The sequence below is a fragment of the Ammospiza nelsoni genome, chromosome 6 (assembly GCF_027579445.1).
Source record: "Ammospiza nelsoni isolate bAmmNel1 chromosome 6, bAmmNel1.pri, whole genome shotgun sequence".
Classification (NCBI taxonomy): domain Eukaryota; kingdom Metazoa; phylum Chordata; class Aves; order Passeriformes; family Passerellidae; genus Ammospiza; species Ammospiza nelsoni.
This window is the reverse complement of record NC_080638.1, coordinates 58,048,922-58,069,521: the sequence shown is the minus strand read 5'-3', so window position 1 is coordinate 58,069,521 and position 20,600 is coordinate 58,048,922. Positions and strand designations below refer to the sequence as shown.

General features: G+C 38.6%; 1 protein-coding gene across 3 annotated transcripts in view; it reads right to left on the bottom strand.

Moving 5' to 3' along the window:
• The window catches only part of PPP2R5E (protein phosphatase 2 regulatory subunit B'epsilon), a 71,669-nt gene that overhangs the window by 19,724 nt on the left and 31,345 nt on the right, over window positions 1–20,600 (bottom strand). For all 3 annotated transcript variants that reach the window (XM_059475359.1, XM_059475358.1, XM_059475357.1), the window contains exon 3: window positions 10,167–10,363. In XM_059475359.1, coding sequence (XP_059331342.1) covers window positions 10,167–10,363 — 197 coding nt within the window. The remainder of the gene's footprint in view (window positions 1–10,166; window positions 10,364–20,600) is intronic.

Here is a 20,600-nt window from a genome sequence, read left to right as displayed (position 1 = left end):
TTATGGCACAAGTAAAACCTGCAAGGGAAAGTACATACTTTCAGAATGAAGAGCTAAACTAAGACAAATTCCTGTAAGACTCAAATTAAGTCAAACCAAGCCTCAAGCAGTTAGTGCCAGGGCCTTACCAGCACGACAGAAGTATGAGAGGTTCAGCAACAATTAGCTGAGTTCCAGCACAGACACCTGGATCTTGAGCTTGGGACAGAATTAGTATGATCTCTGGAGAGTGCCTATTAAAAAATGCCAGTCTCAAGGCAACCCAAAAGCAGGTTTTTTTGCATAAGAAAATTAACATGCAGGAGTAAATGCAATGCAGGCTAGAATATGGTCCTAGCATGCAGTTTGCTCTCTTTAATTTTCTGGTTTGCACTAGGAGCAAAGATAAGCTATGTGGAGCCAAAATGCAGATATCCTCCTGAGGAGAGCAGACAGAACAGGTTATCTTTAAGTGATTTCCCCAGGTTATCATAACTTTAGGAGATAATGTGTGCCATTACAGTTACATTAATCACCACAACACAGCACGATGGCTCATTTACATGCAGTGTCAATTTATAGCAAGCTTATCTGAATCAGTAGCCTCTGGGTGGTTAATGTTTATAAGCCTCTAAGGGAGAACTGAAGACAACAAGTCCTTCCATGCATGAACTGCCCAGCTGTACTTTGGAGACCCTGACAGCCACCACACAACACAGCAACATCAGATCTGGAAAGACTTTTCCTCAGATAGGCATAAGGCAGCTATTTAGAATTGATCCCTGGGCCCAAGCAGCATGCCAAAATTCCTTCAGCTGGATGGCTGAGCCATTTCTCTCTCCTGACCTTGCTTGGATCATCAAGGCAGAGGACATGCCTGCCAGCCTGCAGACACAGTCCCCAGGGATCCTGTCCCAAAGCCAGCACAAATGACCATGGATCAATAGTGACTTCCGTCTGCCGCCGATTAGGAACGCCTCCAAGCCCAGATGATCCTTTTGGAAGGCAAACCAGAACTCCAGTATTCTAGAAAGTCCTATCAAGACAGATGCCCCCTCTCTGTCCTCAAAAACACCTGCACCCTCTTCTCCATGGCTGTATCTTTCAGAAGCACACACCAAACTGGGTGTGCAAAGTCCACCAGAGCTCCTCCACCATGCAGAATCTCGACACCCAAGTGCCAGAAACCAACTTAACAAGCAGTTCAATCTATCCACTGGCACTGAACCAAAAACCAGTGCTGAAATGACAGATTTCCAGACTGGAGATGCACAGAAACCTCTGAGCTCTGTGTCAATGAGGCACAAGTGACAGAATCATGGAGTGGTTTGGGTTGGAAGGGACCTTTAAGGTCATCTCCTTCCACCACCCTGCCATGGGCAGGGATGCCACCCACTAGACCAGGCTGCTCCAAACCCCATCCAGGATGGCTTTGAACACTTCCAGGGATGGGCAATCACAGCTTCTCTGGGCAACCTGTGCCAGTGCTTCACTTGCCCTCTTAATAAAGAATTTCTTCTTAAGATCTGACCTAACACCTAACTCCAGCCAGATGCAAGACCAAAACTCTCCCAGGCAATTACAAGTCAATGTCAATTTGCTAAAAACAAACAAGGCAGGGAAGGCTCTCTGTAACCCCCGCCCCCAGAGAGTGAGCTGCAATTTCTGAACAAATCTGATTGCTGCTACCTGGCAATGCACAACCACAAAATTAGGAATATACAGGTAAAAGCATCAAGCTTCAAGATACCTTTATCACCACATTTATATTCGAAATAACTTTTAGAAAAGAAGGTAGTAAGATGCTCAAGTCTGAAGTCAAAATTCGTGTTTTGGGAAGTCCTCTCCTTGTCCCTCACTGGAGTGCTATGAAAGTGACAACACTCTATTAGAAACACTTCACAAATTGAATTGCAGCTGAGCACTTCTACTCTGTGCTGTTTGAAACAAAGATTTTTATCAGTAATAGTCTTCCTGAATGAAAGCTAAAATGAAAACAAACACACACACTGCAAAGTTTAATATATTCTCTATATAAAAGCAGGGTAAGTGGATACCCATTTAGCTTTCAGGGAACACCTGTTCTTCAATTAAAAATATGTGGAATCATCCAAAAAAACCCCATGTACATATAAAATTGAAACCCAGTATCTCTGCTCACAATGTTTAAACTGCTGTGCATAATAACAACAGAGAAGCAATAAAATGTAATTAAGTCATAACATGATGCCATCTAACCTGGAGACAACACTGGCCCCCAGAAAAGACACTGCACTTGTACTTCTGAAACATATCTGCATATGTGGATATCATATCTGCATATGCAATATCATTTACAGATTTACATATCCTAGAGCCTGAAGTAAGTACTGCAGTCACTCAGCTGTAATCTTTCTATAAAACCCGCTGAATTGTTCCCAGAAGTTTGACTACAGAACATCTTACAAAATGTAGTATCTAATTTTACCTTAAAAGATTATAAACTGTTCCACCAGCTCTCTTTTCCTAAAGTTTCACTACTAATTTAGCTACAGCACTGTTTGTGATCTCAAGGTTGAATCTGCCTGATACCCTGTTGGTTCTTGCTAAGCCACCAGATCTCTTTTACACCTGTATATATATATTTGCATATGCAGTATGTGTCTATCTATAGATAGGTATTTTTATATAGACATGACAACTCTCAACCTCTGTGGCGATAAATGGAAAAACAAAGCTCCTAAACCCAGGCAGTTGTTGGTTTCTCTGTTTGTTTTTAATCCTGTGATTATTTTTGCTTCCTTCCTTTGACCTCCCACCTGTGCACAAGTGCACTGAGGTATATATAAAAAGCCAGACCATCTCCCTCTTTTCTCCTGCATGTTGTCATATTAATTTATCGACATTCACCTCTTTGAACAGTGCAGCCTACCAGAAATTCATATTAAGATACTCATGATAAGCAATCCACAATGCTCAGGTTCTTTTCTGCACCACTGCTTGCCTGAATACAGTCTTTCAGGGCTTAATATTATGTGCTTTCTTTTGCCCAGAAGCATTACTTTTAACTTGACTGCATCAGAATGAACTACACTGGATTGTGAACACAGTCAACAATCCAGATCACAGGCTGGGGGGAAAACCGTTCTTCTCATTTTCCCTTGACCTTTAAGTCTTCTAAAAATTCAATCAATAACTTGCAAGAATTTAGCTCTGGATCTGGGCTCCTAAACTTGTTAGCTTACCCTCACCCACTTCAGTGGTGGTGTCAGCTTCCATCCATACAGAGGAGGAAGCAGCAAACCTGAGATCCTTGGGCAATGCTTCTCCTGGCAGAACTACAACAGGAGTGAGTTTGTAGGAGAAAACAGCTGGAGCTCAGGTGCAATGTCCACACCATGTGTGTTTATAGAGGGAGGAGCTGCTTTCTAGTGATGCCTTGCACTGAAAAAATCAATAGCTATACTCCTGCAGTGGATGCTTTGCCCAAAAGAAACCAAATTTACAAACACCCTGAAACTCCTCACAGAACCACAGAATGGTTTGGGTTGGAAGGGACCTTATAAATCATCTAATTCCAATCTGCCCTGCCACAGGCAGACATTTTCCACTAGACCACACTGCTTCAAGCCTCATCCAACCAGGCCTTAAACAATTCCTAGGATGAGGCAGCCACAGCTTCTCTGGATAACCTGTGCCAGTGTCTCACCAAGCTAACAGTGAAGAATTCCACCCTGACACGTAATCTGGCCCTGTCCCCATCCAAATTCAAGCCATTACTCTTTGTTCTCCCCTTCCAGTTTAAAGCCACCACCCCTTGTTCTAATCTTGTTCACTCAGACAAGAACCAAGGTGGATTATGACACTTGGATCTGAATTAGAAGTGTTAGCTCAGCCCCAGCCCTGGGTACAACCTCCTCCCTGTTGGGAACTGGAGCTCTGCAATTCCACTCTGGGTCACCCAGACCCAAACTATATCTGGGTACCCTACCAGTAACCCCATTCATCACTATCTCCCTGTAACTAAGTTTTCAGATGATTCAATGGAAGAATTATTTACTTAATATGTGCCAATGTAATTCTATAATACAGTCTGAAAAATCATAGCAGTAGCTAAGTACCTTGCACAAATCAAAGCACAGCACCAGCAGAAAGAGCCCCTCACCTCTAGAGCAGGCAGGAGATCAAGTGAAAGCCTGCCAATGAATGTACTTGAACTCTAGACAGCATTGCAAAACTCATGCTGTCCTGAACTCCAAACTAAAGAACAAAACATACAATTCAAAACTCAGGAAAACAATCCCTCAGAAGCAGATTAACACTGTGCTTGTCTGTAGACAAAATGCTTTAAAGGCTGACACAGCCAAAATAGGGTGTGGGGATGTGAAGATCCTTTAAGTAAATAAATAAATAAATACAGCTCAAGTGTTTCTTGAACAAGAAAAGTGTTTTCCCAGTTTATTTCTCTCCTTCAGACCCAGTCACTGCACTGTTATGCAGACAGAGCCTGACAGATGCAAGGCCCATGTAACCAACCACAGCAATAATGGATACAGGTAAATGTAATTACAGACTGTCCAGAAAAATTATTAGGGACAACTGCTGCAAGAGGAGCTGCCTCCAACTGATTTTTTGAGAAGGGCACAAAACATCAGAGCCTCTTCTTTTAATAAGCATTGTACATTTAATATGAGCTAGGAGTATAAAGAATGTGAGCAACAAAAACATCTAACAAAAGTATTTAGAAATAATGCACAAAAGGAATCAAAGGTAGATTCTTTTCTTGCTTCTACAGAATTGCTAACCCCCACATTAAAGAAAGAAGAACAGAATGTAAAATATTATGTGATTTTTATGTGTTTTTTTTTAACAATAGCATGTTTGCTCCATTATGGCTGCATCTACATGACAATTTTTAGTCAAAAAACATTGGGGGGGGAATCAAACATTGCATTTTCCTTCCAGCATTTCAGATACCTTCCAAATCCGTTCTACTTCCACTGAGTCAAGTTCAAGATTAATTTTACAGAATTCCTGAACTTTTATATAAGATTCCCATTAGAAAGGGATATGATTTGTCAATTCTTGTGAGAGCATATGATTTCATTGTTTTTCCTTAAACTCAAAATGACATTCATTTTCTGTTTTGAAATCTAATGCAAGAATCAACAGGAACATACACACAGGTTTTTTGTTAAATCAAAAAAGGTAAGACTGAATATAGGTGGATCTGCAGAAAAATCTCTATCCAAGAACATTTTAATACAGAAACTCTGAAGATGTCACACTTAGTCACAAGACACAGCTAAAGCTATAGAAAATATAAAAACCATAATGCCTATGAAGTCTAACAGCTAGAACACTTCCTAAAAATAGGTTGCTCAACATACTAAAAAAATCATGGCTTAGCAAGATATTCTTTATGTTTAACGGGTCTGTCACAAACAAACTCCTGAACAGACTCTGCCCTCACATCTGTTGAGACAAACCTGCAGTAAAAACCAATGCAATCTCTCCAGATTTATGTCAGTAGAAAGAGAGGATAAAAAAAAATAAACCCAAAACCAGAACCTGACCTTTAAAATGCATTTTTTGTGTTTATTTGGGTATTGATTTAACCAAGTTTCTTTCCCTCTGTTGCTTAACACAGCTTCTACACCACATGACATCTCCTATGATGTTTCACTTGGGCTGAACAGAAATTACAGTCTTATTTTACTCAATTTGCCATTACAGAAAAGATAAAGATGACAATGGGAAGCCAGAGGCATTTCAGCACTTAGAAAAGAGAACAAAGTATCACTACTTCATTCTAAAAGCTGGATCTGAAGAGAGTTTCATTAGCCATCTCCTGTGGGCTGGCAAACACACACTCATGTGTAAACGTCAGGGCCCAGGTCTACAATTTCTAAAGAAGCAAATAGGAGAGCTGAAAGGTTGCTCACCAACAAAGAGATTCATCCAGACATCTCATTTTAACAGCTTGTCAATTTTTTTGTTCATTTTTCAAATTAAATAGATGAGTTTCCTCAATCTGTGTCTTAACATCCATAAAGCACAAACAGTCCTACCACATACACCCTTCAGGACACCACAGATAAAAACAAACATTTATTTCCTTCAACTACCACTGCTTAATCTACCAGCAAAAATCAGTATCATTAGTTTAAGCCTCCACTTTTTGCTCAGACAGGAATAAATTTTAGATTAAGTATCCAATTATTGGCTCATAAAGTCCTATTACAGGCATTTCCCTCTTAGCCGAGTGTGGCTTAATTGGCAAGGCCATTTTTCCTAAGATTTGCCTAATTCTAAAGAATGTCATCTGCCCTTCTGAACAACGCATCAAACTGCAGGGGAAGCATGCTGAGCAATCCCCTCCTGAATAAATCTGTTCAGCTCATGGCCATTACCACAAATCCCAATTCCTCTCCCCATCAACTGATATTGATGACATGGTGAGGCCTCTGCAACTTGCTTTGGTGGTCATTAGGAGATTCTGGTTTATTTTATTTTTTTGAATAATAAATAACATGCCAGACACTGAATCAAGCTATAGAGAGTGGTTTAAAGAAGCAGATTTGCACACAGGTTGACAAACAGCCAAGTGGTTTCACATTTAGCTATATACAACATCATATCACATGAGCAAGAGAAGAAGATGAAAACATGTGATGTTACAAGCATGGATAAAGCTTTTAATGGCATAAATTTTAGATGGCATGAAAAACATCTCTAAATTATCTGGCTGCCACAAATTACTTTTTCAAACCCTTATATTTTAGAAATCTCAGCTCTTCTAAAGAATTCTACCGGCAACTTTTTCCTAGCCTAGTATGTCTAGAACCAAACAACCTTGGGTCATTAACAGAGATCATTAACATACACATACATTATAAAACCTTAAAACAAAAGAAGTCTCTTCCACATAAATTAATTTTCAAACATTTTAGATTATTTAGAAAACACTTAAGCTATTAATCCTTCTCTGTGAATATTAGTAACTTTAAAAATACCAGTTTTTGACTGGTGCACTTTTTTTCCCTGCTCCTGGATGATGTTAAAACTCACAAAAGAACTTTTTTTCCCTTCACCTCCAAATCACAGTAGCCAAAAGGGACAAGCAGAAAATACTAATTCTCAGATTCATAAACACTAAACATAACAGGATAGAGATCTTTCAAAGGGACATAAAACAACTGGGCTCAGTTTTGATCAGTTTTAAGATCCTGGTCTTTCAATCAAAACACTCCCATGACAATTGTGGCAGGCAGGCAGTGGGGATGCTAATTTGGTCAGAACACAGATATTGCTGTTTTCTTCACTACCATGACAGGTCTGAGACTGTCAATGTGACAGCTCCCTTGTGAACCCAGCTGGAGACTTTGGTGAAAATCCCCAAAAGCACATGAAGGTGGTAGCTGCACTTGTGAAGTCAACTGTGCACATTTAAGTCTGTCTCAGTGCATGATTATGGGCACAAAACTGCCTGAAACAAGAACATGTATTTACTGCAAAGAGTAAGTTACACCAAATAGCAGGGCTTTAGTACAAAGTGACTAATGCCATCTCTTCACCAGGCAGTATGTGCTGAAAACTCCTTCTATAGCATATTAGAAGAACTACCCTTCCCTCTAGGGCCTGTGTTCTCAAAGTGGTGAAGAAGTCTTGCTTTTATAGGCAAAGACCAGCAGGAAAAACCAGCATTTTTACCAGATAGTCCATCTACAAAAAACAAAGCACCTGCAAGCCTCAAAAGCCCTGGTGATGTGGTTTAGCAGAAACACAGCAACAGCATTCACTGGGGCCATCAACAGGAATCATTCATGCATCTGCTATGGGTTCACCCCCACAAATTCAGCATCACAGCACTGCATCCTGCTCCCATGGAACACAACCATAAAGTGGTTTTCCAGCACCCAAAACACCACTGGTTGTGACAGGCACAATCAGGGGAGTCCAGCTTTCAGCTGCTTACACCTTCACCAAAGCTCAGGTGCCTGTTGCAGGCTGGAGCTTCACCCAAAATCTAAATTACAATTTACAATTATATTTACTTCAAATTTCCTCAGGAAATTCTTAAGGAATAAAAACATGTTCACTTCTTTAAATACTTAAATAATAGGCATCTTTTTACTTGTTAAAAAAAAATCAGATTTGGGCAGTCAGGGGCCACTGGGTAGCCAGACAGAGGACATGAGAATATTCAGAGTTCTCCCCTGCTTCAGTATCCCAGCACTGAAGAGGGAACAGCCTGGGTTCAGCACCACAAATGCAAAGGAGAAGAAAGCAGAATGAAGAAGGGCATGATGCCATGAAAGGAAAAGATGAGAGAACAGATTTCTATCAAAAAGGATCTAAGTGAAACTGGAATTTCTTAAGCACCATTAGTAAATATCTGTGAAATCCACTGGAAATATTCAGGCTGTGTCTTTATTTCCAATAGATACTCCATACCATAAATACAGACTATATTTAAGGAAATTATTCAAAACCATGCTTTTCAAACTCTTTAGGCAATATATAATTTCCTTAAGTTAAAACCTGTTGTGTGAATCAATAAAAGTGACTGCAGGGACAGCAGGACATGATACAAAAGGGGTTTTACTTTACTGTTTCATAGATTATTATTTATGATTCAAATTGAACCTCATAAACAATTACAAATCAAATTCTTCTTGCTTCCTGGGGCCCAAGCTAAGGCAACACTAACTTTGAGAGTTTTTATTCAAGAGATGTTGCTGCACTAAACAACTATAACCAGTGTCAACCCAAGAATACAACCTCAGTAACAGAAATGCTATAAAAATTACCAAATTCTTTGGGGGGATGAGTTTGGAGGCATCTGCTACACACAGAAAAAGCCCCCCATTTTATTGAAGTTATCTGTACATCAACATCCCTTCTAGGCAAAGGGTGTGATATACTTTGCTCATCACAAGGGGTACACATCAGATCAAACTAACACATGCAAACCATTTAGATACCACAGTGCAGCACCAGCAGAAAAACTGAGAAGAAAAAAAAGCCTTTCTGTATTCTGCCTGGTATGTGAATGGTGCATGAGTTCACATTGTGAAGAAATAACACAGCAAGCAGTTCATTCACAAGACTGGTCCAGAGCAGAAAGGGGCAGGAGACGGTGAGGGAGAAGGGAAAGAATCTGAACTCATAATTACAGGCTTTCTGACAATTCATACACACAAAGAAGACCTATTAAGATTTTTTCATAAACCCTTAATTCTGGGTTTTTTTCCTTCATGATTAACTGCTTGATGGTTCTGTCACAATTTACAGCTATTTTTAAATACTACAGACAAGCAACACAGCATGAATCTGTGTGTCAAAAAAGAAGCAAGGAGCATACACAATGCAATGCAAAAACTATTCATGTTTTTCTTCTTACAGCACATAGCCAGTGGATCCCACAATCACACAGTACTGTTAGGAAACTGTCAAGACCAAATCTATATTTAATTAATTGCTTTCTCATTTAGAGAACAGGTTATAAGGGTTCTGTTCAGCAGCACAGAACAAACATTTTAAAGTAGTGATTGATTTTGCCAGTTGCAATGAACATTCTTCACCATAGAGCATCTGGTACTGTTTCCATTTTTACAATTAAACACCATTATTTAACAATTTATATATACAAGGTGTGGCTTTATAGTTGAGCAATCTTGCTCACTCTCACAGCCCCTGCAATGAATCCACATAACCCAACCAGGAAATTGACACAACAATCCTGTACAACATTTTTAGCATTTATTATTTTAAAATTATTATCCATGCATGCTTTAAGGTATCTGTACCTGAGGCAGCCACCCAAGAACTTGGAGAAAGTTCAAAGAAAGATAAACTTGCAAAAATTATTCCATTATTTACACTGGGAGGAGAGGGAAGATAGATTGGAGGAAACATGAGGGACTGTGATTTAATGGCTGCTGGCTTTCTCTATCAGGAAACAATCCAGGTTTCCTTTCATAATTTGTGACACTATAATAAACATAATCTACTTGACTTTCATTTAAAATACATAAAAATTAATATTTTTGTCATTGGAGAATTATCCCCAAGAAATGTCTATCAATAAATCCAAGCCAAAGGCATCATTTAATCCACCTACCCCAGGGGTCAATTTTGCCCACAGGGTGTAAATGGAACTGCAAGAGGGTTTAAAAAGAGACCATGAGAAAGAAAGAACTCACCATTCTAACTACTTCAGGGTAAGTCTGCTCTGTCAAACAGCCTCTGCTTATTGTAATGTAGTCCACCAGTTCATTAAGAGTGGAGCGCTTGTATTCTTTCATTTTAAGGTCTGAAAGCGTGTCCATGAAGTCAAAAATGACACAGCACTGTTGAAGTTTCTTTAGGAACAGTTCAGGCTGCTCTGAAGATGGAACGTCTATGAAACAAGAAAGGAAATCTTTGTGAGTCTGGCATCTTATTATACAAAACAGGATTTCTTTTTGAAGATCAATTTCAAAGGAAAGCAGCATTCATACAATTCTTGTAAAACAGAGCTCAGATTAACAAATGAACCACTTACAGGAACTGTATTGCTATTGTGTGTTTGAGATCTTGAGCATATTGTAGAAGGAATTTAATCATCAACTGCCATGAGGAAAATAAAGTTCACCAAGAAAGTCGAGGCTGAAGTAGAGAATGGACACACACCAGCATTCAAGACTTAATTTTACAATAAACAACTACTTTGACTGGAGGCTGGTTTTTACCATCATTAACTTCAACTCCAAAGAAGGATGAAAGAAGCGTCAAACACATCAAGCTTGATTAATTTGTATTTCTAAAAACACCACGTCATTTATAGCCCTGTATGAATATACATGAATACATATATATGAACACACAGCAAGGCCATAATTCCATAAACAAGTTTTGAGTTTCAGTCATTATCCCCATATTGACACTTCCCATAGCAAAATCAATTTCACTGAAACACAGTGAGGATTTTTTCTCTGTACTGTGAACACATAACATGCATCAATAGGAACATTTTCACAAAAAATAGTATGTGCTTGACCAATAAAGTAAGCAGAACTCACTACTTTTGTTCCATTTTCTTAATTCACAGCAAATGAAAAGACTTAATACAATAATAAAAGGAATGCCAACTTCTTAGTTGTTGGTTACTTTACCAAATGCTTCAAAAGAATACAGAGGCAGCTTCATTTATCCAATGTTCATGTACACAAGAGGACAGCAATAGCAGAAAGTTGTAGAGATGAAATTCCACATTTTTACTCTGAAGGTCTGTCCTCAGACTAGGGAGCTTCCTTTCAACTACCTGGTTTTATTTAGGCACCAATGCCTGCCTCAGCACCAAAATCCACTGGTTGACCTTCCTGATCTCACTTTAAAAAAAGCTTCAGTAGTAGAGAATTTGTGTTTATTTCTTAAAACCTGGACTTCTCAAAGGCCAATCTAAATGGAATTTCTCATTGCTGACAAAGAATAAGTCATAGTAAGGAATACCTGGCAAATGCTGGGAGGTGTTAGTAATTGTATGGTACTTTTAAATAGTTTTAAGACTTAAGCACCACAAATCTGTTTTGCTTAAACACAGTGCTTCAATTTAATTAAAACCAGTGCTTAAACACTAAAAAGAATAAACGTGATCGCAGTACAAATAAAGATGCAACAGTTTCTTCAACCTGGTTTTGTTTACAGCACTGAAGTAGTGACAGGATTCAACAGGGAATCTACATGGCAGGAGAATCCTCCTTCTAGAAACACCTCTGGAACACTGAAGGTCCCAAAACCAGGCACCCTGAAGCCATTCCACTGGCCAGGTGTCTCTCACACACTCAAACACCTCAGAGGAGGCAGAGCTGAAACCCAAGATGAGCCAAGGAGACAGAGAAACTCATTAGCCTTCACCCACAACAAAAAAGATCATTTCTATACATGACCTTTCTAAGGTTACAGCCCTACAGGACATAAAGGGCCTGGGGAAGCAGAGTTCTGTGACTGCTCTCTTGACTACCTGCCTTCAAATAACAGAGATGAATGGACTTCAGAATTCACTGTTTTTAACAAGCAGGCAAGAAATGATGAAACATTTCTTCCAAAGACAGCCTTATAGTGAAAAAAAAAGAAAGTGCAATTGATTTCTTTTCAAAAGCTTTATTTTTAACATTTGCACTCTTTCTTCTTTATTACACCTATAATGTACCACAGACCTTGAAAATATTTAAAAGGTATCAATACCATTGATGTTGCTACATGACCATAATGGGGTTTGGTTGCACTGTTCTACATGACTTCTACATGTTTGTTTTGACCAACAAGGACATTACAGCTAATGAAAAACAAGCTGAAATCAAGTGGAATCCATTAGGATACAATTCAGCACAAGTTAAAACCAGACTCATATATATGACTCAAGATTACACACATTTTAAGCAGGGTTCATATTAAATAAAAATTTTTAAATTACTAAAGCATTAAAATAAGTCATAAAAGTTTTTCTTTTTCTTTCTCCAGTTAAGTATCTGGAGGTGTGGGAACAAAACAAAAAATATAATTACATTCTTCTCAAAAAAACCACTCTAAAACCCTTCATGAAATTCATGCCAGTCTGACTGCATCAACAGGCCATATGAACCATAGGGGAAACTAAGAAAAACCAAACCACAGCCAAGTAAAAAACCTCTAAACAACCAACAAAAAAAACCTCAAAGCCCCACAGAATAAAATCCCACAAACCAATTGTTCTGGTCATATCTGCTTTTCTTTATTAAGTAAGTTGCCACTCACACTAGGGAATAAAACTCTAAGAAGTTTCACTCAGTAATTTTTCTCAATGTTCCTGGGAATTTGGGGTGCCTTGGGAACAGGGGGAACCTAATGCCAGGGGGGTTTTGTACTTGGAAACAGGGGAAGTATATGAGAGTTAATATGCTTGAAAAATTAGGGAGTCCTAAGCCAAGAAAAGGGTGGCACAAATAAATAAAATCAGTATTCCATGTTCCCAGCCGTCCCACACAGACCATGGTATTGGCTGGTTTGAGATTCTGGGGTGGGGGTTCTTTTTCTGCTCTTTGGGGCACACACCTACAGAGCCCACAGCAGAACTCCTGAGCTCCCTAATGCAGCAGCTTGGAATGAACACACAGCTCCTTACAGATGTTCACAGCTGGCTGAGGAACGACAGCAAACCCTTTATTCTCAGCAGATACTCAGAGCTTTCAATGAATTTACTCCCATGCTAACACAGTCACACATTTAGGCCCCAGAATTTAATAACCTGCAATATTACCATTGTATCTACTTTCACATAAAAGTAGAAAATTGAGCAAGCACTCTAATAAATCTGTGTAAATACTCATAACACTTTAATAACCTATAAAATAAAATTAAAGTGACAGTATTAAGTAGCATGTGTGATTTATGTCAAATACACAGAGGAGTATACATTTATTAAAACCAAAATTTAAAGCAAGATAAATTTCTGTTTGGGTGACTGTGAGAACTCTCCTCATTTTCAGGTCTTTGCTACAATTTAATTTTCAGGCTTGTCAATTTTCTTCTCAGCCATTTAAAACTGTTCAGAGCTTTTGAAATACAGTGAGTATTCACAGACTCAAAGGAAATCGGCTTAGTGAAAGCATGTACTAGGACATCTGAATGCTGATTATCAAGACAGAATCAGAGCTTTAAAGTCAAGTTTTTATAAAGTTATCAGAAAAACTGACAGAAAGTGCTATAATTTTTTTTAGACACGGACCAACACTTTTTACTGCAAAGGCTGAAATAGTAAAATGGCTAAAGCAATTCTGTTTTTCTCTTAATAGCCTTTTCCCAGAATAATCCTAATCCAACCAGCCCATCCCTTCTGATCAGTCTCTGCCTTCTGCATCCTTTTATCAACTAAAGACATAAAAATCTGATGGCAGACTTTTATTGCAATTCTCTAACATCCATAAAAATATATTAACGTTTATACTACATTCAGGTTTTAATTAAAGTCATTTACAAGTAACTCATTTTGGATTATAGGAAACAAACTGTGCACCAGAGAAACTGCATGCAGGGAAGTGAGCTCTGCCTCTCCTCTCCCTGGCAAGTGAACACCAGATGGGGAGAACCTGGATCAGTTCCCTCCTGCCCCTAATTCTGCAGTGAAGGACACAATGCTGGGAAGTGAAGAAGTGAAGGTGTAGGAAGGAATTGAGCTGCTCAAAGCAGCATGGCAACTGTGAGGAAAAGCCATGGACTGCAGACACAGGGCAGCAAAAATCAGAATGAAACAAGATCAAATGTTCAGATTACATAAGAAGTATTCAGCAGAACTAGAGGATGCAAGGGAGATGCAAGTTAGAATTAAGAAGGAAGTATTTTACAGAAAGAGTGGTCAGATACTGGAATCATCTACCCAGGGAGGTGGTGGAGTCATCATCCCTCGAAGAGTTCAAAAAGAGACTGGATGTGGCACTTGCTGCCATGATCTAGTTGAATTGTTAGAACATGGGTTGGACTTGATGATCTTACAGGTCTCTTCCAGCCTTGAATTTCTGTGATTCTGTGATGCTCACACATGCTACCCTTCACCCACATATGCACTATCAGAACATTTATGAATCATTAAAATCAAAATGCTTTCAGAATAAGTACTGCTTCCAGTATATACATTAATGGTATTCATTAGCTTGAAGATGACATTTGCATAGAGAATTAGCATCATCTCCTTGTATGATAGTAAAAGCAAACACCACATTAAACACAAAAAATAAAAACACATACTAAAACCAAAGTAAGCCCAAAATGGGGAAGAGAGACTAATAGTAACATTTTTATTCACACTAATTTTAAGAACTTCCTTATAATGTCCCAACATCTGAGAACTCTGCATTCGCTCCACCTCTGAGATTTCCTCTTTCAATTGAGTTGCAAAATTTCAACTTTTCCTTTTGACTTACTAGCAAAATAATTCCTCAACTCTTCTTTAATTTTCATATCTTCCAGTTACTAAGTAAACCTAGCACAATTATTTTTCAACTTAAACAAAATCTCCTTGTGAAAAAAAAAATCTTCCAAACCCCAAAGAGCTCCCACTTTGCTGCCACTCACCAAATCACATTAAATACAAGCAAGCATTGCATCAAGACCTACCAGCACAAAGGGGGCAGTGGTGCATAAAACTGCTACAGCTCACCCTCACAAATCACTGTGAAGATTTTATTATGGAAGAAGTTACCTTTCTAGTCTTCATTCCAATAAAACTGGCAAATTTGAATTTGAAAGCCTTTTGGTTTTCTTTGAGAAGGTGACACCCAGCTCAGAGCTTTCCCTAACTTACAGTCCTGAAATACAGAACAACCACGTGTCTATAGGTCACTTTGCACAGCAGAATATTGCTCTTAACATTCCAAAAAGTACAAATGTTTGCCCTCTTTTTCTTACACAAACGCTTCTTGAGAAAAATAATCACTATCCTGATTGCATTGATTTAATTTTCCTAACTGGCTGTCAATATTATGAATGCTTTGCCAAGTCAGTAATCATTCATTTATAAGAGGTGCTATTCTCAAAGCTGTTTTCCCAACCCATTCTCTAGACTTAATAATTACACAGGCAGGGCAGCAGTCAGGCACTGTGTTCCAAATATGTAAAATCTAACCAGTACAATTATTCACACAGCAATAAATACAGTGGGACAAACTCAAGCTGACTTTCCTGAGTGAAAACACTCAGAAAGAAAAAGCACAACATTACCATAGCATTTCCAGCACATTCAAACTGCATGATTAGAAATGCAACACAGGACATAATCCACCAATTTCCTGATAATCACAGCCTCTTCAGCTAATCTGTCACAAAATTGAGAATTATTTCCCTGGCCATAAATTTGCCCCGACTCAAACTGAGCAAATTCTCACCAAGTGGGATTTTTCTGGGTAGTTCCACAGGGATCCTGGATCCACAAATGTCTCCACTGCTTATAACACTCCCCAATCATTTAATAGATATTCAACAAACATAATTTACTGGGGCAGGTATAATAAACTCAGTGTAGATCTAACATATCATTCGAGTGGGGCAGCATTACAAACAACACAGGGTTGTGTTGTGTACTCGTTAAAAGATGTATTCTTAGTCATATAAACTGCCCAAATTTTGTAATGTAGATATATTAATCAAAATTCTGCCTTTACTCACATATGTGGTACCTCAGGTTTCAGCCCCTGAATAGAATAATAGGTGAATTAAGTGCTATAAATTGACAATAAAAATAATTTAATAAAGCATATTTTTCAAAATTATGCTTTTACACTTTATGAAGTTGAACCTTTTGCCTATTTCCACAGCAGGCACAGTGCAGGCAATAATATAATTTAATTTAATTTCTCTTCATTTTCATACAGCTCAATCCAGAGCCACAGCAAAGTTTCAAGGAAAAGCCTCCTCTGGGCTGTGGTTCATTAACCTGTGATCAACACTTGTCCATTCTCACCAGTGATGTCTGTGCTGTGAACATCTTTCAACTTGGACGTGAACCAAGACAAGAAGCCTGGTTGTCAAAGCCATTTATGAGCCATAACAAAACATTATTCCATGAACACTGGCTGCAAAAGGTCTGTATTAGTGCAAACTGGCATTGATGATGTGCACCCCAAGTGAGCAGAGAGACTCTAAGGGAGCTGAGGTTTTACAAGTTTGGGTGCTCTCACTCATCACTGACCTACACAAGGACTCTGTTATGAAATAGTTACATCAAACATCTCAGATAATGACATGTAATCAAGGAAATACATGATGGATAGTGAGAATTCCTGAGCAATTAATGGAAGACAAGACTGCCAGGGTATTTTGGTGCACCAACTGGTGTCCCACAAAAATAGCCTCAGGAGATATTTGGTCTGTACATTATCAGTTCTTAGGCTTGGACTGATAATCACCACTCAGCAGAACTGTGTCTCTTCATAATCAGGCAGCAATATCTTCATTTTTTAGGTAAACTGACAATATTTTCAGCATTTCCCCATTAGTTCTTCAAGAACTGGGATGAGTTTAATGAAATAACCCCAAGACAGTCAAGGTTTACCTATTCTACATGCAAGTCCATTCACTCTAAAAATGATCCAGGCCAAAGAAGGTAAAAGAGAAGGTAAAGAAAATTATTCAAATGACAAGATTTCAGAGCAAAATTGATGGAAAAACAGCAAGTAGATGAGTGCACAAAAAAATTTCAGCAGAGATGGAAGAACAGCAAAGAGGCTGTGAATATTATAAAGAAGGTAGAGAGAAGTTAAAGAAGGCAGGGAAACAACATAAATTATTAAAAGATCAGGAGAGAGAGAATGAGGTAGAGCAGGAGACTTGGAAGATGGAGGGAAAAAATGTTTGGAGAATATGTACACAAGGAAAGTAGAATATTTTAAAAGGGAAGAGAAGTAGTAGCTCCAAGTGGTTAAGCAAAGCAAGAATGAAGGAGTCAGAGGTTAGGGGCTGGATTTGATTAAACAGCCACATATCTGGAGGTTCTTGACACTCTGACATCTTTAATATAGCCAATTACATTACTTGGGGTGAGTTTGCCTGGACATCAAATTAACACACTTGAGCCCCAGGCTGATCAAAGGTTTTGTAGGTTCCTTTTGCTCTCTCTCCCCCACCCCAGTTTTTACCAATATTTCAAAAACAATTATTAGTTAATTCTTTTTTTTCCAGGAAAGCAAGAAGGCTGGCAAAAATACACATAAATATGATTTCAATTCTCTAAATTGAACACATGGCATAAAGTTCCAAAAGAAGACAAAAATACTTTGCTGAAACACTGAGAGTTACTGTGGCCAGCTTCTTGGACTGACTCAAGTTTCTTTTACACTGACTCAGAAAACTCATGCCAGTTGTTTTAAGTAGGTTTTTACTAAATTGCACTTTCAAAGTACAAGCTACCCTTCACTCAGCTAAGTCACTGAGTTTGCTGAACAGTCACCAGAAAAACCTGGTGCCAATGTCTGTCCTGCCACTTGAAAACACTGACCTGAGGTGGTGAACAAGTTATCAGGATACCTTTGCCACACACTTTCTGCCCTATACCATACAGCATTACACATGAAACACTTAAATATTACTTTTCAAAGTCTTCTCCAAGAAGGGGAAAAGCAGCAAAATGGGTTGTAAATGTTCTTTATTAAAAGAAAAAAAAAAAACCCAAAAACATCCCCACTGTTTCTTTTCTAAATTCTACATGTATATAAACATAAGCATCTTTCAGTTTGGTTTTTTGGATGGTTTATTGCTTCTGGTTTTTTTCTGACTCTAACCTTTTAATTAGCCAGATGTATTAGAAAAAACCCAACCTGGGAGACAGCCCTAAAACACAGTAAACTCAGCTCATGCCTTGCAACTCCCTGAGCTGTTAGAACATTCTCAGTTTAAGAATGGAAATACCACAAACTCAGAAGATCTCCTGGATTTTAGCACCATGCTTGGTTACAAACACAAGACTGACCCTTCATGGGGAATCCTTGCAGCTGGGGAGGCTCCAGGATTAGTCACCAAGTGTTATTCCTTCCACCTTTGCTGAGCCTCCAGTGCAGAGCCCCCCACCTGCTCCTTTCAGCCCTGACCAGCAGCAGCTGCACACCACAATTAGTCAGGATTTTCTGTAGACATTTGAATAGCAAAAGCTACAGGTAGAGTAAATGCAAAGTAAACTGAACTTACCTATGTGCTCAACTGCTCTGCCCTAAATCACATCCCAAAGAGCAGAGGCAGGAACACCATATATATACATAAAGCCACCTTGTTTTCCAAGGGATTTCTCAAACATCCAATATAGAGCAAGCTGCACAATAGCAGCTTAGTGCTCCATGGCAATCACCCTTTCCTTTAAAATCTCTAACAGTTCTTCCAGGTGCTTTTCAGTGTATTTTTAATTGCCCAGCTGGTCTCTGGGACCCTGCCATCCTACATCCATTCCAAAGTTCTGAGTAGAGCACTGGAACCCAAAACATCAATAGAAACACCAAGTCTCAGCTCATTATTTCAACTTGGTCAAGCTATGCTCAAATTTTATTTCATACTTGTTTTCTGTTGATTTTAGAGAGCATGATGGATTGCATTACAGCTTCAGCTTTATCCTGGTACAATGCATACAATTTTTTTTCCATTGTAAATTACTGGCAATATTATGGCAAGAGCAGCCATTTATAGTGAACAGGACCTTGTTTCCAGGTTCCTTAGATGGCAAAAAAATTAAAATGTTTACAACTTCCAGGACACTAAGAAAACAAACCTTTGCACAAACCCCATGATGGCCTCCTGACCTAAGACAGAAGAATCCTTAAGAGGATTATTGTCTTTCTTTTGATAAGATTCTTAGCAGATCACAATTTTTTTTCTGCATGACATGAGGGGCCTGTGCTCTGTAATGATCATTAAATATAAGAACACAAACACGTCACAGCAATCTTACAGTTAAGTTCCACCCCAAATGCAGTCACAAGGCAGTCCAGGATTTGCATTGCAATTCATTTCTTCAGTGCATTAAGTGCATAATGAAATAATGATAAAATTATACATCTGTACATGCTTCCTGTAAGAATGCAAAAATTGTATCTTGCTTAGTAAGTGCTCTGAAACTGCCATCTGTCCAAATAAAATATGCAATATTCATTTTGCTTCAACTACAGAGCTGCTCTATGAAATTTATACAGAAATGCCCAGACACTTGCAAAAAAGCTTGAACCAAGAGCACAGGAAACCCAACTCATAACTCTTATCCAAGCAGGCTCAGAGCAAGTGCCAGAATTGCTGCTTTGCTTGATACTGACCCACTAATTTATCCCAGAAGTTACAGGAATTCATTCTCGAGTGAAACAAATAATTATGTGAGAGCTGCTCTACATACATAACCCAACGTCTAAGAGCTCAGGCTTATATTTTAAAATATTCACATTTATTAGCTTAAATAATATACATACATATAAAATATACATTTCTATAACCCTGTTTATACATTGAGAAGGGTTTAATTGAACCCTGAAAACATGATTTCCATTCTCTTCTCATTTGGCAGTATAAATTTAGTCAGCAACATATTCTACTTCGTGCTAATTTACCACAATAGTCTCCCAACATTTTCCAGTAATGCACTACACAACCCAACTGTTTGCTCTCTCACTCCCTCCACAGAGGGGACAAACCTGTGTAATGGAGTAAAGATTTTACGGAACTGCACATCTGTGGTGGTGTTCACAGGGGTCTTGGGATGAGGGAGGAGATGAGGATCTGACTCCATGTTTCAGAAGGCTTTATTGTTTTATGATATATATTATATTAAAATGATACTAAAAGAATAAAAGAAAGGATTTCATCAGAAGGCTAGCTAAGAATAGAAAAAGAATGAAATGAATAACAAAGGCTTGTGTCTCAGACAGAGTCCGAGCCAGCTGACTGTGATTGGCCACTAATTAGAAAAAAACCACACGAGACCAATCACCTGTTGCATTCCACAGCAGCAGATAATCAACGTTTACATTTTGTTCCTGAGGCCTCTCAGTTTCTCAGGAGGAAAAATCCTAAGGAAAGGATTTTTCAGAAAATATGTCTGTGACACACATCATTAAAGTACTATGTTTGTGTAAGAAAAGAATCCAGTATTTAGTAAA